This window comes from Nylanderia fulva, unplaced genomic scaffold (assembly GCF_048542155.1).
Source record: "Nylanderia fulva isolate GAGA-0341 unplaced genomic scaffold, ASM4854215v1 Scaffold25, whole genome shotgun sequence".
Lineage (NCBI taxonomy): Eukaryota > Metazoa > Arthropoda > Insecta > Hymenoptera > Formicidae > Nylanderia > Nylanderia fulva.
Genome location: NW_028190314.1, coordinates 516,915 through 541,968, shown reverse-complemented (window position 1 = coordinate 541,968; position 25,054 = coordinate 516,915). Strand labels below are relative to the sequence as shown.

The 25,054-nt window shown below is 36.1% G+C and overlaps 2 protein-coding genes across 3 annotated transcripts in view; one reads left to right on the top strand and one right to left on the bottom strand.

Annotated features, from left to right (window-relative positions):
- The window catches only part of pot (zona pellucida domain protein papillote), a 28,269-nt gene extending 8,438 nt beyond the window's left edge, over positions 1-19,831 (bottom strand). Inside the window, exons 1-3 of one of the 2 annotated variants that reach the window (XM_085483482.1) lie at positions 19,692-19,831; positions 12,308-12,391; positions 5,232-5,323 (exon numbers count right to left, since the gene is read on the bottom strand). The gene's annotated coding sequence lies outside the window, so the exon portion shown is untranslated. The remainder of the gene's footprint in view (positions 1-5,231; positions 5,324-12,307; positions 12,392-19,691) is intronic. The other variant, XM_029311296.2, reaches the window with a different exon arrangement.
- The window catches only part of LOC114937711 (uncharacterized), a 123,312-nt gene that overhangs the window by 35,404 nt on the left and 62,854 nt on the right, over positions 1-25,054 (top strand). The window contains exon 3 of the mRNA XM_085483485.1: positions 14,639-14,675. Within this exon, the coding sequence (XP_085339611.1) occupies positions 14,639-14,675 (37 nt within the window). The remainder of the gene's footprint in view (positions 1-14,638; positions 14,676-25,054) is intronic.

The following is a 25,054-nucleotide window of genomic DNA, read 5'->3' as shown; positions in this document are numbered from 1 at the left end:
AAATTCTTCTTAATGTCGAAACCCTATCTTGTTTTTACGTAATCCTAATTCGACGGCAGGAATTACATTAGATATTTAACTTGAAGAAATGAAAAGTCACGATTTTGATTTTCAATGAGAAATTTTTATATCAAGCAACTATTAGTTTAAGATTGATCGAGGAATCTATAGTCGAGAGACTAACTTTTAGTACACCCTATACAATATCTTGAGACCCTTCTCGAGTTAAGTCTCAGCCCTCTCCCACTCAACTGGAGCAGAGAAAGCCGTTATCCGTCGCTCCGAGATGTAAAACAGATAAACGCGGATTTTGTTATCCCCTATACGTGTAATATCCGCGATTTTAGTAGAAAAACGCTGCGTGCAAAATTCCGTTACTATATAAAATTAAACTCCGCGAATTATGGACGATCAATTACACCGAGCAGTGTAATGCGCGCAATTCTTCCCGTGTAACATGGGTAGGGGAGCTCGTTCTTTACAAATAACAAAAACGAAGATGACATATTGCAAGTGTAACGATATGCGCGAAACGATTATATAGCCGCCACGGCCTCGGGAGAGCCTACTTCAAGGTACTGTTACGTTTACCACCGGTAATTGCATCGAGTAAACGTACAAATTATAGGCATTACTAAGCCGCATCTATAAAAATATCCTTCGCCGTGCACGTTTTCGTTCGTGCACGATCGCGCGCCGGTATTCGCAATACGCTCGTAAACGCCAGACGACGATATTCCTCGCTAAAATACACTCGCGCCGAAACCCGCGAATCACTCGACTACGTCGGGGCGAATTCGCGTTTTCCGTGATTTTGCTGAAAACTGGACGGCCATTGATTACTCGCCCTGCTGTGTATTTAATAGCGCGTGAGAATCTCCTTTGCGTCCTCGTCGCGCAAACGTTTACTGCTACATCAAGTGAAAATGTAAAAAAAAAAAAAAAAAAAATCGAATGTTTTATCCATGTCCGTCTAATTGGATGTTTCCGTTATTCGAAAAAAGAACCAGCATCGATCGAACTTTAAGCGAGCAGGTAAATTCTAAGATCATTTTACGCAATTTAAAAAAGTAATGAAATAAAATAAAATAAATAAAATAAAAATAAGAAAGACATGAGCGTTTGTATGAAAATTTAAAATGACAAAGAATGAATATTTGAAAGAATGTTATCGCGCTATAGATATGCAGAACGACGACGTAATGGCAGCCATAAATCGTTAGGAGTAAAAATAGATTCGGATAGCAATATTTATATCGATGGCCGTCCCTGCTCTTTAAAAAACTGCGCTGCAAACCTAAATGCTCGTTGAGTGCATAATTCAAGAGTAATTGACTGGAGTGACGGATATGATGGGCCATTTATTAGCGCCAAACATCGCATCGGCTAGAAATAGTTATATTAATTGCGCGTTTGACGCAATATATATAAATCACTTGGAAAGCGATTAGTAAAACGTGTGTATTTCGAGATACGCGTGATGAGTGTTGTAGTAAATTACGCAAAAATAACAAGATGCACGAGCCATTTCAGTCTCAAGAAAATAGCGGATCTCGGGGCGGCTTGTTAAAAGCTCATTGTTTCTTCTGTTCGACGAGTTGATCGATAAATTAATTTATCGTCAGCGAAAATTTGATGGTATTTCTTTTTGTAAATTAAATACAAATAATAATATAATTTTTTAACACACACACATACATACACATACTCATATTCAATATAAAACAATTATTTAAGTAAATAAATAAAATGTGTTTTGCTAAATAAAATAATTTTAACGCATTTAAATAAAAAATATATATACATATATTCTGAATTAATTACTAAGAGATTTAAATTTGCAAATATATTTATTGTTAAAAGATTCAACATTCACACGCGCGAGTAAATAATGGTCCATTTCACAGTTTGTATGAAAAAAAAAAGTTAATTTTATATTTACCAGATTTTTTTTTATTTACTGAAGAACACGTGCCATGCGTGTATAAAACGATCTCGAGAACCCGATCGTTCCGTAAAATCACGGAAAATAGCGGATCTCGGGGCGGCTTGTTAAAAGGTCATTAAAGATTTCACAACTTCTCCGCGTTCTTCTTCCCGGATCGCGAACGCAGAAAGTAACGCGTGAGAAGTCTCATTTAGCAATTGTGCAGCTATTTCCTGCTTCCGGCGTTTCCTTTCTCCGAACGTGCCACGATGAGGAATCTGCGCGCGATTACTAATTATTTAATTGATGCGCGCTAAGATACGCGTTGATGAAAAAAAAAGAACAACAGCTAATATAAGGAGTAACGAAGTACGATTTAATTGGCGATATGCCGTCGTGGCGCGCGATATTATCAAACCCATATCGTTTTACTGGCATTAGCATATCGCGCACGAGAAGCTGAATCGAAATAAAAATCTGTTAACGCGCGACCACCCCATACTAGAAGCCTGCGCTAAATCATATTACAGTCCCTTTGGTAATATTACACTTCTCCCAGTCTCCCGCGGCTGCTGAGATACGAGGTACCTCGCGTCATACTTTAAGACCCCCTATTACGCAAATAATTTTATAGTCCTTAATTATTCTCATCCTCCGCGAACGTTTGTCTTTGGCGGTATCTCGAAATTGAAAATAACAACCCTTGTTACTACATCAAGCTTCGATAATATCATTAATTCTACTACTCGCGAGTTCGCGATACGATGTAGAGAGTGAGGAGTGAATCACAAGGTAGAGATACAAATTTTCTATTTCCGTTGCATTTGAAGATTAAATCAAAATGATAGAGAAATAATCGCATAATATAAGATATATGTTTAATTAACACTGTTTTCGCCCGAAGTTTTTTCTGCCACACAAATATATTTTTTTAATTAAATTTTGACAGAAAACTTGTGCCTTTTTTCAATCTAATATACATTGCAACAAAATCTTTATCAATTATCGAGAGGCGTATCATGGTAATATAAATTTTTGCAGACTAAAAAATATTTTTGCGCGAATACTCGTCATTACAAAATATGAATAAATGGAACCGCGAACGGAAAAGTCTTATCGAAGCTTTTCTGCGCGGATTACCGAGGCTGCGCCTATCCTCGACAGAATTTATTTTCGTATAGAAAAGTTGAGTCATGCCCTTTCCGCAAGGATCGATTCGCTTACATTTCGATGCAGCGCGCGAGACTTTATTGCGATTGTATCGTGTTCATCCATCAGCCTCAATCCTCTCGCGTCACTGAGAGATGTTGAGATACCTTTGGAATAGCCATTATCCGCTCGGCAGCGAGGCCATTAAAAAAGATGCGATTGATATCCGGCCTTCCGCTGGCGCAATCTCGACTTCCTCGTGCAGCCGGCTACCGTGTCCGAAGAAAGAGAAGAAGAAAAAAAAGAACCGTAAGAAAACTTCTCAGCAAACGATTATCCTTCAAATCGCTTCGTGGTATCGCCGATTTAGGAAGACAGTAAATAGCTCCGTCGTTAGTTTACCATAACGTTGCGTATGTAAATAAACGCGCGAAAATACACTTTGCGTTTGTTGAAATTTCAGGGTGTCTAGCGGTCAGGGAAATTTGGAAAACCGGGTAATAAATCTGGAATTGTCAGGGAAAAGTGAGGAAATTGTACTATTTATATCTGGATTTTTTCGCATTATTCTACATTTGTTTCAATAATTTGAAATTTTTAATTAAATCAATAAAAACTTTTCCTCGACTCCCAGCACGCTAATTTTCTGTGTTGTTCAAAATCGATTCATCATTCTACAGCGTCTTCGTTAATTTATACTTTCATCGTCGTGTTATTTTACTTCAATATATTTGGTAGAGACAAAGCTAAAAAATTTGATATAATATAAATAAGAAAGGTGATTATTTAAATAGTTTATTTCGATTATTGTACATAATGCAGATTGTGTAACTAATTTAAATTTTTATTTTAACTTCCGAACCTTTTCAACCTTGTTGACAAAAATATTTCAAGGATTTCATGATTTAACATTTAATTGATTTATCATATAGATATATACAAATTATATATATTTAGAAAAAATAATACTAAAAAGTGAGGAAAAAAATTAATTTCTAGTCTTGGAAAATCTGAAAGAGTCAAGGAATTTTTTTCATTGAGTCTGCTGGACACCCTGAATTTATTTCTCCGCGAAATAACTTTAAAGCACGTGGAGATGGACCACGTCTATCCTGGCTGGATTCGTCACTTCCGCGGAGCGGATGTATACGAGCAAGAAATCGAAGGGAATATCTCTCGCGGTCGTCCGTCTCTCTTTCTCTCTCTCTCTCTCGCGCGCATCTAACGATGACTGCCGGCTCTAAACCCGTGATGCAGGACCGCGAACGAAGGAGAGTCTCGGGCACGCTTCGATGCACTCGCGTTGCCGGACCGGCTGCACCGTTAGGCCGTGCCGCGGTATAATACGCGCTCGAATCGCGGTGCTGCACGGCATAACAGAGTGCCCGGTTTATACCGACTCGACCGCGTCGTTTATCCCCGAAACCCGCGATCATGAATTTTCCTATCGAACACGGTGGAAATATTTCTTTCGCCAAATCCAATTTCCATACCCTCGAAAATTGGATCGCAGAGGTGTGATTAATTCTCAATTTTTCTTATGTACATCTATTTATTTTATGTATGTAATAATTACTATATATATATTCTACGCTAAACAGAATACACATTAGAAAGGAGAAAACTAATATATTGTAAATATTTTGCCAAATCCAATAATTTTCTTGAAAATTTGATTGTAAAGATAATAACTTCAGTTATGTATAATTAATTCTCAATTTTTCCTATATACATTTATTTATTTTATGTATGTAATAATTTATATATTCTATGCTAAACAGACTACATATTAGAAATGAGATCAATAACTGTAAAGAAATTTATAAAGAAAATTGGTTTGTATTGAAATAATCTTCAAATGCATCTTCAACTTTACTCTTTGCTCCGTTTTTCTTCTTGAATTTACTCTTAAGATCGAATATCGCTGTTGAAAATAATTGAGATCAATTTTGTTTTCGCATAATTACTTCTACTGAAGATTGATCTTGTTGTACGTGGTAATTTATATTTGAAAATACATTACTAGACAACATCGGGCATAGAAAAATAAATAATAATAAATAAATAAATTAGGGATAAAAAATAAAACAAAAAACAACTAATAATTTTTTTTTTACTTAAAGTCGCTCAATCAGTATTGTCCTGTCGTACATACCTTCGACGCTTTAGCCGCTTACTGATCGCAGATTCTTCGTCCCGGTCCTCGTTCCTCGTATCTTTAAGATTGATGACGCATGGCGTGCTGTCCTGAAATACCAAAGTAACATGACGGGGATTACTTTAGTGAAAGTTATCTCGGTGGAGCGTGAAATATGCGGACATCGCGACAAGACGCGTGCGCGACCGCGATTGACGGCTAATAATACACGGTGGTTACAACAAATCTACGACACGCTTCCGCGCGGCACACACAAGTGCGTAAATATTTGCGGTTGTTTTATATATCAATGGAAACCATAAAATAGAGACACTCCGAGATATCTCTCTGCAAGATGTCTCGCGTATAAGTGGAGGTATAAGATATCAGATTAGTATTATATGTATATACAGGTATCATGTATAATAAAAAATATGGACAGATCAGTACAGTGTTACTTGTCAAAAAAATAAGCAATTTTGAATAAAAAATACTTGTATTTTTTTTATAAAAAGTACCGATCTAATACTTTCTTTCGAGGCAATTTAATGATTGTCGGAATCCAATGTCGGTATTTCATCAACAATTCCGCTCTGAACTGTTATTTCATAGGAGTGAGCTAGCACGATCCATAAATCACTGAGTTAACAGGAACTTCCACCGAGGATTAGTCGATCTAAGAGCATCGAACCGGATCGTTATGTAGCGTGCTTTAGTAACTTCCTTATTATTCGGAGTAATTAAAGAGATGCCGTTTTTTTTCTACCGAAACATGTTATTACCAGAAATACATAATTAACACCTCTTATCGTTGTTACACTCTGCATTTCTAACGCGCACTCTAGAATTCTTTATGGCTCCGCGAGAGAGCTTTTATTAGACTTGTACTTCATAATTGCATCTGAGAATGCGCTCTCTGCGATATACCTACTCGAACATAAAGAGAAGAAGAAGACGAGACTCGCGATGCAGTGGTAGATGAAGAACAGATGAGATTAAAAGATACACCGAGAAAATTTATGGAAAAGAGATACCTTCAGAAAACATTAGCCGGATCAAATTTTACTTTAAACTACTTATCCTTAACGCGAAAGAAAAAAAAAATATATATATATATATATTGGCTTTGTCTCTGGAAAACGCGCATTCTAGGAAGATGACAGAGAAATGTTGCAAACTCTCTGAAAGTTACAACCAGATTTAATAAAACTTTTCTGCATCTCGTCCCGTGCGGCACACTTTTCTCTATAGCAGAGATATACACTCGATGTAATCGATTCTTCCATGACACAGTACGATGATGCGTCGCTAACCTTGGCCGCTTCCTGTCACACAAGCATACGCCCCCACACAAACACATGCATTTATTGACACACAACTATATATCCGACCAATTTTCTTGGAGTCAGACCGCACTCGCTCGGTGACATTCTTTTAGGACGACGGCACGTGAGCGTCGTACCGATTACGAGATTTCACGTACAGATACATACGTATGCGGTTCGAAACACACGTACGTTGTTACATGTGTTTTATACGGCCCCGTGTAAGCCGAGCGGACGTGTTCGCGCTTCGCGACGAGGAGGATAATGAGGATCGTCAGCGAAAGAATTCGCGAAGGCTTTCGATGACGGTCAGATCGAGAGATCGAGAGATGTGTCCCACGCGATTATGCTGCCAACGCGACCCAGCATCGCCTTGGTCGCGGAATATAAAGCGAATAATTTGTAGGATGCTTCAACAATCGCGACTTTCTCGAGGTATATTAAGGATTTTTAAAAAACCGTGACTCTAAGTGAGAATCTAAATGTGAGAATAAAGAAATTAAATTTTGCAGATTTTTTGTGAACAAATATGGCAGAATATTCTTATAAATTTTGTTATAAGTAAACTTCATTTTAATTTGCATTTTTAGTTACATATGTAAAGTCTGCTATGCAATAAAAAAAATCTACTTTTGTTGGATTTTATGATATTGCACGTTTAAAGAAGAAAGGAATTTTAGATTTTCAAGAAAATCGCTTCGTGTTAGGGAGAAAGTTGATCATTTCTCTCTCGGAAAGACATTTTATATCCGCTGTTGCTGGAAATTTCATTGTTTTAAATTTAATTTATTGCAATGAAGAGCGAAATAAAAAATCTTTCGGTCTAATATTTATGTTTAAAAATATAAATATAAAAAATGTTTCTATACACTGATATGGTCGTAAAAGTAAAAAAAGCAATGTTTATAGAATGCATAGTTAAGATATTCAATTCAATTCTCGAAATATGAAATTGTCTAGTAGAAAAATGGAGATAGAATCGCGTGGTTTTTGTTATTCAGGCGAAACACAATTATGCAAAGTCGGGAGAAATGTGTTTGAACGAAGATAGATCTTTAACATTAGTAAGGATAAAAATACATAACAGAGATTTTAACTTAATAAATGTTCTCCATATTTCATCTCAAGAGATTTTCTCTATAAATCTATATATATGTAGAGAATATGCAGATGTGAAGAAACTTTCTCAGGTGAACGTATTACTACAATGTACGTTTCGAAATAACATGTAGCGTGCATATATTTCGGAAGTGAAAAATAATGTTTAATTTTATTCTCAACGGGATATTTTAATTAAAGACGATCCACTTAAAAACGAACCGTGAAAAAGTGCTGCGAATGACCATCTCGATAACTTGCACCGAAATAAATCACGCATGCGTACCAATCATCAGCTCTCGCGCGATTCTCCTCTCTCAAAATAAGTTCCGGAGCTATTTAAATATTTAAAGGTTTACGTGTCTTCCCTCGTCGAGTTTATTTCTGCTGCAAAACGATGACAAAACTTTTCTCGCGTGCTTGTAAACACGTTGCCGACGTGATTACTCACGGCTGTCGGTGATGCAGCAAATGGGTAACTTATATTTTTCGCGGAACTATTATATAAAAGTATCATCGACGAGACGTTTCCGCATGGAAAGGGAAGGAAAGATGCGCTATGTGTTTTGTCACATGGGATGCATTTTGTATCGCAAAAACGAAAGACATGTTCGTATCTCTGGTGATAATTTTTTTCGAAATGGAACGGGAGAATTCATATATCACGACAGACAAGTATTAATTAAGCGAGACAATAATTTGGGAGATACAAAACGATGAGAAAAGAAATACGTATCTATTATTTCAGCGTCTTGCTATTGTGTCGTAATTTTTCTTCTTTATGAAATATTGAGGTATAACATTTCGAGAAGAACTTTCGTTGACTTACTATATAACGTCGATCGATGATAGAGGAGACACACGAAATTAAAAGAGAAAATCAAACAGCTGTCGCCACGATTCGTAAGTCAATAACACTTGGACAGTAATAGTGCTTATTTGTGTTTTATAAATGTCTCGAGAGTTCATAAATTTCTCTCCTGACAGAAAGGTTCACGCTAAAACATAGAAGAAAATAACATTTGAAAAATAAAAATAAAAATAAATTATACTATCAAGAAAAGTATTAAACAGAAAATAATATGATCGCAATATATTTATAAAATAACATTCGAAAATAATTTGAAAGTAAACAATTTCTGTAATATCTGTATAATGATATAGCTTGAAATTAATTAAAGCGAATTGTTATTTTAAAAATAGACTAATGAACGTTTAGGAAATTCAAGTATCACATGCACAATTTTTTTGTTTAATGACGATATGTAAATGCATAATATTAATAGATATTATATTGTATATTTTATATTTTAATATAATTAAATATAATTAAATATATATAGTACACTATATTATATATTTTTTTAAACGTAATATATTATATATTCATCATGTATTAATAATGTATTGTATATGCATTTACTATATTAAGCAAACAAAATTCATGATTATATAGAATCTGATAGAAAAGATGTTCTGAGGATTATTTTAATATTTCAGCTTCTCTTTTTATAATTGAAAATAATACAAATTTACAGGAAATTCTCTCGTAGAAAAATATCCATATTAAATATAAATTTAAAGTATAAGACAGGCGATATCCATATTAACTTATTTCGTCAAAGTCAAGTTCTAAGAGGTCTCTTCCTCCTCTAACTCTAATGACTTCTTCATTCGCTCGCGTTCTTGGAAGGCAAGTATGACGTGAACACCCAGTCACGCCAAATGTCTCGATGCCTTCCTGCGATCGAGCCTTTAAAGTCGAACCAGTATCCGAAGGAGACAACGTAGCGATCTCGTTGCGCAAAGCCGCGCGCGCGCGCGCAAAATCTCGACTTTCACTCGGCCGCCGCGCACGGATACGCGTGCGCGCGCACGTGCGTGTATCCTTGCGAGCAACACGCGCGCACGCGAGAGCGCGCGCGCTCGGATTTCGCTCTCCTCGACGTGCATCGCTGAACGCGCACGAAAAGCAAAAGATACATATGTAACTTATGGGATTAAAGGCTCGAAAGGAAAAACGAGGATTATCGCGCGGCTCTTCCTCTACCCTTCGTTCATTATACGCAAAGTGTAGCTATACCTCCTTGATTAGTCACTTTGTGGTACTGGCTTTCAAACTCGTTTTTTTTTCCCCGAGCTGTTTGCTCGAAATATGAAGAAGGATGATTAACTTGAAATGAAAAATTATTATTCCGGTGGTGGGAAGCTCGAGACTTTTTGTCCGCGAAAGGGGATTAACATATAGTATACACGCCCGTATATCGGATTTGAAGCAGCAAATGGATGATAAATGTTTGCTGTTTAATCTCTCATTTGAAATACCAAAAATTTTTTAAATATAGCAGTTTTTCATCAGGAAGGATTTAGCGTGTATATCGCGTTATGAATGATGAAATATTTCTGTGAATAAATCATTATTTGTTATTACTAAAGCGGATCTACATTAATCTTATTCGGTTTTCGGTGTAGGACAGAGAAAAAGATTTAAAAATTTCAAAGAATAAAAATTTAGTTAAAAAAAGTTAAAATTGAACGCACGAATCAAATGCAATCGAATGAATAAGTATTATGCAAATAGCAGATACTTAGATACAAAAACGATAAAATATCATTGTCGAGTAAATTCATTGTCTATGCGAAAAACGAAGGGCAGAGTAGGTCAATCGAATTAAGGTAACACGAAAAGCAGGGAAAGAAAAACGGAACCGTCACGGATTATTCTGAGTGAGTAAATTACAGTTTCCCTTTTTCAGAATCTCTCTCGTTGTACGACGCAGCTGTGGCTTCTTGCACTTGCCGTATAAAAAAGAAGACTTTCATTTTATAAAGACACATTCCACGATGTGTAATACGCGATTATTTGTATTTTATTATTATATATTTATAACATTATATTATATATGTTTTATATATAATATTTTATATATACAAATATATAATACTACATACATATATATATTATTATATATTATTATTTATTAGAATACTATTATACATATATGCTATATTTAAAATAGTTACATATGTATATATGTACACATAAAAATATAACAATCGTATAGATCGGCATAAATCATGTTTCGCGCTTTGCATGCGTCAAGGAAACGGATATACAAACGAGATCAGGTAGGAGAAAAAACCGAAATATCAAAGTGCCAGGGACAGCTGCAGACTGTCTCGCTACAGTCGCGGATTATAACGATCAGACTTTTGCTATTGCGAAAGTGTGTGTATTTAACTCGAAGTGAATGGTGCAGATCTACGTCACGGACTTGTTACAGAAACAAAAAATAATGCATTTTTACGATAGCCAGTTATACAAGCCAAAAGATTTCAAACTAAAAGCGCAACTGGCTTTTTGAGCGGATTTTGTAATAATTATTTTTTCATTGACTTGCATATTTGGGATGAAAGTAGATAATAAAACTGAAAAATTTTTCGTGTTATTCCTGTTTTTCAAACCAGTTTTGCTACAATTTGTTTAACAAAATGTTAATAAATCTAATTTTTATATATAAATGTGACTTATATTTTTTAAAAAGATGTGATAAAAAAACAAAAATATATGTATAATAAAGAATATATATATATATATATATATATATATATATATATCTACTCTGTCATAATTTTTATGTAAAAAAAATTAATGAGATTTAATTGAAAAATAATTGGAAAAAAAATAAACAAGATGCGTTTAAATTAAAAAAAATATATATATTACTTTTGTCACAAAAGTTAATTTTCCAAACACATTTGTATTTATAAATAATTATATTATATAACAAGGGAAAGGATGATAAGCAACGACATTTTAACGTGATTAATACAAGTCTGACATAGAACCTTGCAATTTTAGTTTGGATTATATATATGTAAATTGTATTATTTAGATAAAATTTTATTTTATTTTACAATATATAACGATATTTACTATTTATATATTTATCACGATAATCAAACGAAACAATTAATTTAAAATGGTGAATTTACGAAATATCATCGTGACGATAAGATTCATATAATAAAATCGCTAAAAAGAAAAATATTTATTATCGCAACTTTTGCGCAGTAACTATTTTCCATGCAATTTGTTTAATTCATGTTGCATAATGTACTATTAGAATTTTTCATGATATACGTATACATAGAAAGTTGTTACTATGTGCAAATTATAATAGTTACCGCCTTAGTGCTTAAAAATTGCATCGCAAATACTTAACTCATAAGCATTTACATTATATGTTACGGAAATCATTAATCGTTAAAGTTTGCAGTACATATTCTTGATGTAAAATTTAAAATTTGCTAACACTAACAATAAATAGGTCTGTAGAAATAAATACATATATTTATGCAAAACAACAAGATTACGAGAAGAAAAAACATAGAGACTTATTTTATATATTTTATATATTTTATATATACGCATATATATGTGTGTGTATATTTAAAATTAATTATAAATATTATATTAAATATTTTAAACTAATATTTAAAAATATTTGAAAATAATTTGATATCTTAAAACAAAATTTAGATGAACATTTTTTACGCATTTTATATACATGTAAAATACATCATTACTGCGCGGATAAATATTTAATCGATAAACATTAATTTTATGCAAATAACAAATAAATTAAATGAAAGCTTTAAATTGCTTACTCATTTCACGATTGCTCCGGCGTCCGTTGATTTTCGATGGTTTTCTTTTTTTTCTTTCTCGTTCTTTGCTGCTCTTTCGCGACACTGAACATTCATTCGCGAAAACATGATTAATTACGATCGAGTTAATCACTAGAATACAACGATTGCGCGCTATACTTTGAACGAGAAGAGAGGGTACTTTCAATGTTAATCGCGCACTTTATTATACGTATTACAGACATATTGGAGAATATTGCTGGAAAATTAAACTCGCTAAAATTACGTTGTGCTCGACACATTCGAGAATCATAAATTAAAGATAAATATTCGCGGAATGCAATATATCGTTGCTTTGCTGTGATTACTCGCGCCATAGATTTTAATCAAATAAATCATGGGCACGTTTCAACAGTTTACTGATATATAGAGGTGACATTTTACTATGCGATTGTCAAGTACATTAAAACATCCGTGTGATAAAAACGATTATATTTATCAATTCAATGCATCGCATTACATTCGGCTCGGAATTGATTTATTACACATACGCGATTCTGTATTAATAAACAAAAAATTTAGAAATACATAAATTCAGAATAATATCTGCGATTGTATGTCGCGCGATACTACACGAATCGAGTTAATAATGACGCGATAATCTCGAGAATTAATTAATCTCGAGGACTGGCGCTCACTAATTGTAATAGTTTTTCGATTAGAGAATAATGATATAAGAACAACTTTATTAGAGAATTAAAAGGAATTTTATTTTACCGAAGGCAGTCTGGAAGATGGAAGAGTTTTATCGATGCGCGACGTAATATATATATATATATATATATATATATATATATATATCTTCTTGTTTAACATTGACCGAATAATAATAACATTTTTTACGTGTCTTTTCTCTACCCGCGTCAATTCTTCTCCTATTACGCATCTCACTTTTGCACCAAATGCTGTCAAATAATATAAATGATGGACACTTTACCTTTGACCCCGATCACATTAAGAAGGATAATGCAACGACACACTATATATACTTCTTACTCTTGAATAAGTCGCCACGTGAATGACATTAAGACACGTGCGTGTACATTCTATGACACGCGAGTATTCTATGACAATTAAAATTTCTTACTTATCCGAAATACTCAAAACGCTACGAAATCTATATCGAAGATGTATTCTATGCCCTTCGAATTTTTATATAATTAATTAATTATATAATTAATATAATTAATATAATTATATAATTTAAAAAACCGATAGACTAGAACTATCAATAATAGTTTAAATAGAGGTCGATGATTTTTTTCGATACTTTAATCGATATCTCGATCCGTGCATTATTCGACTCTTGCGACATACGTGATTTGTTTGCGCACAGTTGGCAGTCGTGTCGCGCGATTCGGGATAGTAGCAGCATATAGAAGACGCTTCGCTCTTAAACTCTCGAAATTTGTATTGCGACAAATATCGTGAAGACGATTACTCGTTGCGATTAGCAATTATCCATTCGTGTGATTAATTAATTCCCGCCGTTACCGCGTCTTAATTAGCCGTTATTCGATTTGCGTAATATCGCACGGCGAATCAGGAGCGACAGAGATTGACGCGCGAAGCGAAGTGAAGTTAGGCGCGTGATTCTCTCTCTGTCTCTCGAATATCGAGTGAACGAGCATCCTTTTCGTGGTATAATAGAGCGCGCGTATTAATATTATTGAAGTGCTATCCAAAGTGCCGCGTAATCGTATTCTAGTGAAGGCGATCGTAATTAACCGTGTTTTCGCGAGTGAGTATTCAGTGCTATGAGAAGACGTAGAAAAGGACGAGCAAGAGAGGAGGAAGAGGCGTCGAACAACAGCGGAGCAACCGTGACGTTAGTGATTTATAATTCTTATTTAATTTGTTAGGTTAGGTTAGGTTAGGTATTATACATATATTTGTTAATTCTGTGAAATTTTGTATTACTATATACATATATATTTACTTGTGTAATATAATGTGTATAACATTTTTAATTTTATTTTGAAAGTATAGTATTTAATAAAATATTTGTAATCATTATTTTTATAGTTAGATATATAATTTAGTTTATATAAATAGTAAAACATTTCATCATTATTTAAGATTCATAAAATTATTTAAATTACTTATATATACGACTTATTAGATTTTTATTATAATATATTTTATAAGTTTTATTTTTTTATAAAAAAATTTTTTATAAATTATGTTACTTTTTCTTAATTTCTTTGAAAAATATGAGTAAAGAATTTTCATTTGCGCATAGTGATTATTTTTTACATAGTGCTTTAATGTGAATATTTTTGTATGTTACAGGTGAATGTATTACAACTCTGCTATTGCGCACGTACTGGTGAGTGCTAAATTCTTTTATTTTAAATTCAAGGTGATGGATTTGTAATGATGTCAACCGCATAAAATATTCCGTATTATTCATTTTTATAAATTGTTTATTATTTATATATATAATTAGTGTTATATTAAAAGAAAAAATATTAAAAATTCAAATTGATACAAATGTTAAATAAATACATCTTACAAATCCATACATAATTGCACATATATTGCCTCAAAATGAGAAAGTTAAAACGAATTAGTATTTAACTTTGCAATACATATTCATAACATAAATTTATATGTATCAGAGATTTAAAATGCCTGACATTCTTGCATTTTACACCCAAATTCGCATACAAGTGTTATGCGGCTCATTAAGATTCTCTACTATAAAAAAGTATAATATGCTATAAATCAAAATCTATGAAGACTTAGCTTAGTCCAAAGTACGCAGACATGCTTAAATATATACTTAAAAATTTTATGATCCTTCGACAGTTATCAAATAGACTCCAATATAAATTGCGTAACTATTTCTAAAACATTCAAAGGAAAAGTTTCAATTCTCAATATTATTTTAAAATTCAAAAACTTAAACGCAGCAATTTTTTAATAATTCGATCGATCTCTTTAGTGTAATTAATTTTTTTTCCATTTCTATTTTCTTCTATAGATATAGATGAAAAACTAATCAGAAAAATTAGATGCCAAGAACAAAAATCACTAACACAGTTTTTTAACTTTGATTTATCAGCACAGATCGTGCAAAAAATATATAAATATATTTACATATAAATTTTGCGAAAATGAATCATTTGTTTTTGTATTAATAATTTTGTATAAATAAATTAATAAAATATTAATAAAATGAAAATTCATAATATCATAATGAGAGACCGAGATTATTAATGAATATATGATATATTTAGAAATATATCGAAATATATACCTATACACAGAAATATGTAAAAACAAAGATTTATGCATTTTGCATTATAATATATGTATATATATATATAGAGAGAGAGACAAATATTTTAATAACTATTGTAAAATTGCCAAAAAAGGGAGGGTGCATTTCTGAGTTTTCCGAAAAATAATATAAACGCACACAAGCTGTGCGATTCCTTCGTAATCTATAATCGCGAGTTAGATGCTTGATTATTTAGTTGATTTCCCAAGACGATTTCCCCGGTGAAGAACGCGCGTACATCCGCATCTATGCGAGACGCGTAAGCGGCAGTGAATAAAGCGACCGTGCCCCGTACCAGTGACGTCATCCTCGCCGGATCCAAGATGGCGATCGCGTGTTCACCAGGTGAAATCGAGAACGAGCAGCGGCGGCGGCGGTCCCAGGACCGGTTTTCGAGGAGGCGGTACTACCGCCGCCGTCGTCGACGCCGCGTGCGATTTTTCGTCGTTTTGCGGGCCGAAAAGCCGAAGCTGCGAAACCACACGTCCGCTACCCTGCCTACGCAAACTGCTACGTTAAACATTCGCACTTCGGGGATCCTTCAATTATGCAAGATGTCCCGGGTCCCTTTTATTTACTTTCACATACAGCTTCTTCGGGTCAATATGTATCAATTTAAAAAAATATATTAATATTTGCAGTATGTAATTAATAAATTTTTAATTACTACATATACATATAATCCGTGCGTCAGAAAATCATAGAAAATTTAGAACACGTCAAAGATATCTGAAGATTAAAAATGTTTCTTGAAGATGCGCGATCATATTTAAATTCAGAGATTTTCATAAAATAAAAAATTTAATCGAGAAAACTTTAACCAAGAGATTTTATTTTACAGAGTTCTCTAAACATTAATTCGGAACACTTAACTCGCAAAAGTTCGTGAATTGCTGAACAGCTCGTAAATCATTAGTATACATCTGGAAACTTCTTCAGAAGCAATTTAATATAAGTTGAGATCCGAATACTTATACATAAATGAAAAGACATACGGAGAAAACCTAGAACATCTTGTGCACACAATCAAAAGAGCAGAATCTCATTCGAACTCGACTTTAAACGAGAACTTTATGTATTCGATAGCAGCCGTAAAATGGTGAAAAATAGTGACGTGCTACACTAAAAATTCCCCTGTTGAAGAGAATCTAACGTAGGAATCCTATCGTAGGGGCGATGAAAACGACTATTTCCCACGTGTCGTCGACCTACGCGATTTCACGTCGCTATATATGCTGTAAACTTTGCGCGTGCAAATCGTCCGGTGATCTCGATCGAGATAGCTGTGAAAAAAAAAAAAAAAAAACGAGAGAAGATCGTATACACGAGAAGAGTGTTCTAACAGAGATGAGAACGCGTGATCTCGAACCATTTTTTTTACTCGCCGGTGAATCGCTTCAAGAACGTGTCGATTTCACGTGTCCTTAGCACCTTTGTCGTCGTAAAAATTTTCTCGAGCGATTAATTCGAAAATCGATACGGCGCCGTCGAGTGACGTCCGTCCGTCGTTCTCTCGGATGCGTAGCGGTGCGTATCCCGTTCCACGGGACACGCGCATCTCGCGCGCGAGAAGGTGTAGAAGCGGATGTCAGTGGCGTAGGGCGGTGTTTTCTAGCTAGTTTCTAGTTTTTTTTATCATTCAACTAGTTTTTACATCATTCAGCTAGCTTCGAATTTTTTTATATCAAATATCTTGCAAATCTGCCTCAAGGGTGCGTTTAAAAATGGCTAATATATATTGAAATATTTTTTATTTTTTACTTTTTAATAAATGATAATTTTCTGAAAATTTTAACTATATAAAAAGTATATAAAATGATTTTTAAATATGTCTAAACACCTTGGAAAAAATGTTTAACATATGTATAAGGGTGGTATCCTTTGTCTTCCTGAAAATCATGTTTTTAACTTTTTATACCTTGGAAACTAATTATTATTATTACTTTCAATCTGTTCGGATTGAATAAATTGTATTTTTATCAAAATTTACTTTTAAGAAAAATTGACTTTATTTAAATTTAAAGCATATGGCAAAATGATTCAAATATATTAATGTACACAGTATTGAGGAAAGAGGGCCTAAAAATAGACAGTTTTGTCATATCGACTTCGCAATCGTCTCCTTAAATGTGTCATGAATCATTCATAGACATATTTGTTTATGAACAATAACGATAGCAATGAATTGATATACTTTTACATTTTATATATATATTTTGCATAAATATCTTTTATGAAAAAATTTTAAGCTAAAAACATACATCACTATTTTTTATGCAAGAAGACAAGGATATTAACTTGTGCAAAATTACTGATGCCACGGCGATAGTATAAAAGCGCATTGAAAACTTTCTTCGTGCATAAGCAGCTTTCAAACTACTACTATTGAGACGCGATGACTCTCGAGTCTTTTCACCTTAGCCGCAATGCATTGCTTAATTTTTCGAACGTCGATCGAATGCTTTTGCTTTTCTATAGACGTCGCTTAGATCATCGCGATTGTTGAATCACGACACTGATGCTTGATCCATTCATCATCAAAGCTCGCACGCGACGCGAGGCATCGACTGCTCGATTTAAGAGCGCAAACGTTGATTATAATCCATTGATCAGTTATTATACCAATTAAATAGGAGGAATTAGTCAGCTCTTGAAAAAAAAAAAAAAATACTTTGCAATTTTCAAGTAAACCATATCGAAATCGATATCAATCCCATCTTATCGTTTATTCCAAATATATTATATTGTTTTTATCTGAAGTTTAATTTTTGCGTGGACGAAATTCAAGCTCCAAAAATTATCTCTCGACAGATACATGACTATTTGTAAAAAAAAATTAATTTTTTTACGCGACAATTTGCTCGTTTTGCGTAAACATGTCAAAATTAACATTAGCTCATCTTAACAGACTAGTACAGATTATTCGGTACTAAAATAGATAGAAGTCTTTTCTTCTCATATACGTGCATGAATTGGATACCATACACACGACAAACTCTGATTTCTCGCTGTCCAGATCAAAATCTTGATCAAAAGAATTAATATCGCGAATCCGTTACAACAGTAACTTGCGAAAGGTCGATACACTTGCCGCGAAGCTTCGATATCATTCGTACAGGAGAAAGGAGAGAAAGAGAGAGAGAGTACATATAAGAGATACTCATTACATTTTCCATCTATAAAACTAGATGGTCAATTTCACGGATTAGCTTCCTCGCGTTTTTGCCTTCGCGTCGTATAGTACTAGAACATAAATCATCCGTTGGAAACTCGCGCATCGTTAAAAAGAATCAAAATCGCGCGGAACGGTGCCTCTTTTACTCCCTAGGGGTCAACGACGGTATCAATTTTTTTCGACATCGTAGATTATTAAAAAAAAAAAAAAAAAAAAAAAAACCGGTGCAATGGAGACTCGGATCGCCGCGACGCTTTGCTTTCTTCGTGTATCTCTGCAACGTCGGCAGGCGCGAAGGTCAACGAGTCTTGTACGCGAACGGGGAACGCCTATGGCGGCAACGCGCGCAACTTACTCACGCTCGCAAAATTGCTACCGGGGCCTCTGCCCCCTGCGAGAGGGCTTCTCTTCCCCATCCGGAGTTAATGAGCGCATATCTCTCTTCGCTGACAGTCCGACGACCTCGCGTCGAATTCTCCTCGACGAGTAAACCCTATCGCCCGACCTCGATTCCGGTGCTGTCAGCGTTAAAATCACCATTAAACGAATGTAAAAGTGATCGAGTCTTGAAAGAAATCAGCTGGAGGCAGCACCGATAATCGATTGAAATTACATCCTATGCAATCTCTCTCTCCTTCTCTTCCTTGCTGTATATCAAAGTTCACCGTTCACAGGAAATGCTGGAGGAAAGCCGAATAAATGATTGTTGAATATCTATTCAGAGAACTGAATACTTGCACTAACGCGAGAATAAACCCGGTGTGACGTTCGCGAGGAAACTCTCTCCGGATATATTCCATCCAGCGTGATCCGGTGACGAACGGTGAACGTCCGGAGGAACACGCGATAGGGCAACGCGCGCGCACGTTGTTCTCTTCTCCTACCTTCTCACGGTGGGGGACGACGGCGACGACGAGGACGTAGGTGAGGACAACGACGACGACGACGCAGGGGCTGCGTGCGGCCGATACGCTCCTGCCCGGGAATCTCCGCGCGCAGGCAGGTAAATATCGTCTAGTGCGATCGCGCGACCACGACTGAGTACATTCTCCTGAGAGAGCGTTTCACCTGCGACGACGGAGCCCCCCATCGGCGGCCTCGGCGGCGCAAACCCGAACCCCGCCACTTTTTCTTCTCTCCCACTCGCGCGTCCGTCGCGCGATTGCGTCTCGAACCTTACGCGCGTTCGTCCTTATACCTATCTCAGATTTATAGTCATTTGAAAAATGTATTCCTAGTCTTTTAAATTTGCCGCGAATAAACGCTTCCTTTTGGTGTTATTTAAGTCTAATCTTCATGAACGTGGAGCGTATACTATGTAACATAAGTAGTAGCCGCATGGATAAATCTCAGGCTGTATTTGTATTCCTCTAATAAAAAAAAGACCTACCTTATACCTCTTCTACCTGCGACTCTTGGGTATAGAAATATCTTGTACACCTATATTGGGTCCATCCATCTACCTATTGTGCTGGTGTCGAGGGAGATTCGTCCTCTCGACAAATCCTAGGGGGCGGAACATCGTCCTTTTTCTATACGGTCAACGAGGCATCCTTATGCGGACAGGTGTGATGATAGGGCATTAGGCAACCGAATGGGTAGTCTTCCTTTTTCAACCTCGTAAGAGCTTTCGTAATTTCTCGTTTGTTTAAGGGCGGCGTCTCTTTCACGGAGAGGAAAAGAAATGTCTATTGATGAAAGCAGGTATGATTTTTTTTGTGCGAGGGATACACGTGCTATCTGTTGCTTTGTGGATCACAGAAATTGTAAACTAATTATATGCCGATTGAACAACATCTAGAACAATTTAATAACATTATACACGGAGAGAATTTTCTCTTAGAATTTACCCTGAAAATCATGACAATCATGGAACAATATTGAAAGAGTTTTATTAGAGTTTCTCTGATTAATATTTGCACCGCAACAAAAAATATTAATATACACAATAACATAAAATATGTTCAATTAATTTGGTAAATATTGTCTCACATGCACGTCCGCATTCAAAAGGAGAGCAAATGCTTAACTCTTTTACTAATTTCAACGAGGGCAAATACCATCTCTGTTCCTTCTTGCGGACACTCATGTTGTCCCACGATTACCATGATTTTCAGGGTAAATTCTGAGAGACAATTCCGTACTTAAAGAGGTATTTATTCAACGCTATAAAAAATCGATCGTCAAAGCGTCACACCCAACCGCGTCGAAACCGTTCGACGAGGGAACAGCTTCTCTGTTGGGAAGCGAGCGTTTCGCGATATATGGGCATTTAAAAGAGTACTTTTGACACTGCGGTGAGAGACGGAGAGGCTTCTCTACCGACGTCCGTTACTCCGGCAAGAGGTGGATTTAATGTCCTCGGGCGACGTACGGGACGCGAGCGCGTCTTCCAACATCCAGCGAGCTTAGAACCGCTATTCGTTATTTCGCCCGAACGAGAGCAACGCATTCTCTCCCTTCTCGCTCCATTTTCACCAACTCCATCGGCCGTCATCCGCGGAAGGAGACTCTTCTTTCGCGTTCTCCCGTTGGTAAATTTCATCCCGACGTGGGTCTCCTGTTAAATGACGTTCGTCTCGGATAATTTTCCGCGAGATCCTCTCTCCACTTATCTCCGGAGCTGACGGGCGACGGTAATCTCGCCTTTGGCGTTAAAGAGCGTGGATAAGCCTATAAGGATGTAAGAGAGGCGCGACATTCTTACGTTCTTCCTTCAATACGCGTCACGTATTTTTCTGCTCGAGGTAACTAGCAGTTTAACTGATGTGTAAAACAGCTGATTTAACGCTACGTCGGAATCTCCTGTTATGCAACACGAATTAACGTTATCTCTCTCGTTTTAATTAGATAGACACGACACTATTCCAATCTATAAATAAGGAATGATCGTAGAGAGACCACACGGAGATTCGAATATAATTCTCTCTTCCTCCGAGATTCCGCCGCCTACAGTAATCTTTCTAGTTTTTCATTCGGATTTATTTGACCGCGAGGAAAGAAAGAAAGACTCCCTTTGATTACCTCCCTTTCTTCAAAATCGTTTCCCCAAAAGACGAATCCACGGTCAATCGGGATCAGCGAGAGATAGCGGATGTTGGTGATAAGGGAGTACGATGATCCGCGAGAGAAAGACGAAAAAATGAGAAACAGCGGGGGCGTGGGCGCCCAAGGCCTTCTGCTCGCCATTTACGGCTCGAGACGTAGACACGGAAGACTCCGGGGGGTGGGGAAGGGGGATAAAAAAAAAAGAAACGGTGAGAAAACCCGGGATATACATATAGAGAAGAAAGGACAGACGCGCAAGAACATAGGGTGTCTAGCGGTCAGGGAAATTTATAAATCTGGAATTGTCAGGGAAAAGTGAGGAAATTGTACTATTTATATATATATCTGGATTTTTTCACATTATTCTACATTTGTCTCAATAATTGGAAATTTTTTATTATTAAATCAATATAATCTTTTCCTCGACTCCCTATTTTCATCGTCGTGTTATTTGATTTCAATGTGTTTGATAGAGCAAAACTAAAAAATTTGATACGCTGACAAAAATATCTCAAGGATTTCATGATTTAACATTTAATTGATTCATCATATGGATATATGCAAATTATATATTTGGGAAAAATAATACTAAAAAATTAGGGAAAAAATGAATTTCTGGTCTTGGAAGATCTGAAAAAGTGAGGGAATTTTTTTCATCGAGTCTGCTGGACACCTTGAGGAAAAAGGAGAGAGATCAAAGTGCACAAGAAAGAAATGAATACCAACCGTGGTCGGACTCCCTCCTCCATTTTGGTCGCATTGTAAACCGGAAAGACCGCTCGAAACTCTCCTTCAACGAAAAATACGCGCTATCGGTGGATGGGGTTCGCCGATCCACTTTTGCGACTCGACTCGCGTTGAGTCCTCCGATAGGACGGCGCCAAGCTAAGTTTTGCCTCCCTCGACAAGTTTCTCCGGTCTTCCGACAAGGTTTCGAGACTCGCAGGACGAGAATCCTATCGCGATCCTATCGCGCGTCAATTTCTCACGTCGATGATAGCTTCGCTGGCGCGGATATACCTTGTTCGAGGAAACCAGAAATAGGACGAAGGCATTTATTATTTTATAATTTTGTGAGATTATCCGTGATTAAAATTTATGTTAATACGTCTCGCGAAGGCAGATTTACACGCGCGCGAGTTTGGAGTTATCATATATCAATGATATGCAAAATTATATACAAAGTATGTATGTATCATAGCATCGCGCGAGCCACAGTCGACGCTTAGCGAAGCGAATGTAATTTATTCGAGATGATGATAGTTGAGTTGTCTGTAAGAGCGTGTCCTGTATACATACGGTGCGATTAATCCGACATAAATCGCTTTCACTTGTTAATTTGAAGATCAAAATCGCACGAAATCTTTCGATTTCTAACTCTTATAATTCGCAGCTTCGAATAATAACTTATATACATAACTCAAACACGCAAGCTGAGACATTTCTTTTATTTATTTCATTTCTCACTCTATTCTCATGCGAATTCTCGATTATTTATTTTCCGAATCGCTATCTATAAAGGATACTTGCTCGATTCCTGCGAGTTAGTTAATTTACATATCGCATCATATATATATTAAAGTACAGTAGATATTAATATAATCCGACTCGCCGTCGCGATTTTCTGCGCAATCGAAGGTCGATAAATTCTCTTCCAACACGCGGCTCGGGACGTATCGTCTAGGATACGCACGATCATCCTTGCATAACGTTATAACGATTATGCAGCGTGACTCGTCCCCTTTTAAAAAGCTGCTCCCGATGATGGGAGGAGACGTTACGCAACGCGAAGCGTCAAATACCGTGAGAGAGTGACAAGTCCGATGCGCGTGCACGATCGTCAAGTTCCTAGTTTTTTTTTCCTTTTTCCCATCGCAATTTGTCGCTACTTTCGAATCCCACGAGAAATCCCACGACGACTTTCACAATCCGCTACTATTCCTATGAGCGAAACCAGATTACCTACTCTGTGGGTCTTTCGTGTTTTCCCGGGTGCATGCGTGCGTGCAAGCTCGTCGTCGGAATTTCGTTTGCTTTTCCCGTAACATCGATTACCTTTTACCTTCTTCACCGCGTCACTTGTCGCCTCGATGCAAGTTACGTCACTTAAAGCCCGAATCGCGCAATAATCTTTCACTTTCATACACGACGTCCTTGGACCAATTCTGAAAGTGATACGAACTTTGCCTCTTGTGAAGAAAAAAAATACATACATATAAAATGTATAACAATTTCTCTCTCTCTTTCGCGTGTTTAATAAGCATTGTACGATTTTGATCACAGATTTCACGCTATACATATTTTTGCTTTTACAATTGTCATCATTTGGCATATATTTATAACTCAATTTTTACGGAAACAGATTGGAAGATAATTTTGGATCTGAGTTCCGAACTCTCGATCGGTTTATTAAAAAAATTTCTTCTTTTCTTACAATATTAAATTTTTATTAATATTTTTAAAAATAGCTTTTTAGTATAAGAACAAATAGAGGGGCTGTTATTTTTAAAGAAAGAGATACAAAAATATATAATTAGCATCTCCGAGAACGATAGCAATAAAAGAAGCTCCAGAGACCTTTAGTTTTTTGATAAAAATTTGATGAAAAAAGACTGTCTTCTCGCGCTTGAATCGATCTGCCGAAATCGGTCGGTTTCGCGCAATGTTTCGGTGCAAACTCTCTTCGGGAGAAGAGGGCAATGGACCGGTTGGTCCTCTCTCTGGCCATCGCATCTCCGAATATGGCAATCATCCCGGTACAACGCACTTTCGAACGTGTTCAAAATATTTAAAGACTCTCTCGGAAATCGTTATCGCACGTGCACGTTTGTGCTCGCGTATAAGTCGCGAATTATCGTAAGTTACCGTAAGTCTAGGTGCATCTGTACACGGATGCGGAGATAAGTTGACTCGATAAGTGCCGAGTTTTCACTTACCTGATCGCGCGGCGGTGTCCACGTTGTATGTACGATCGCAGTGATATTATCGTTAATCCGGCGTGTAAAGCAGATGGATGCTAATTGCCGCTTTGGTGAAGCGCGCTCTGAAAATAAATACCGCGGAAAATTTCACGGAAATTTACATATACATATATCGTCCGAGAATGCAACGGAACGGCGACGATAATTCATTCGTAATGCTAAAATTGCAAGTCGAAGTGAGAGAGATAACAATCGATCACGGCTTTCTCTCGTTGTAA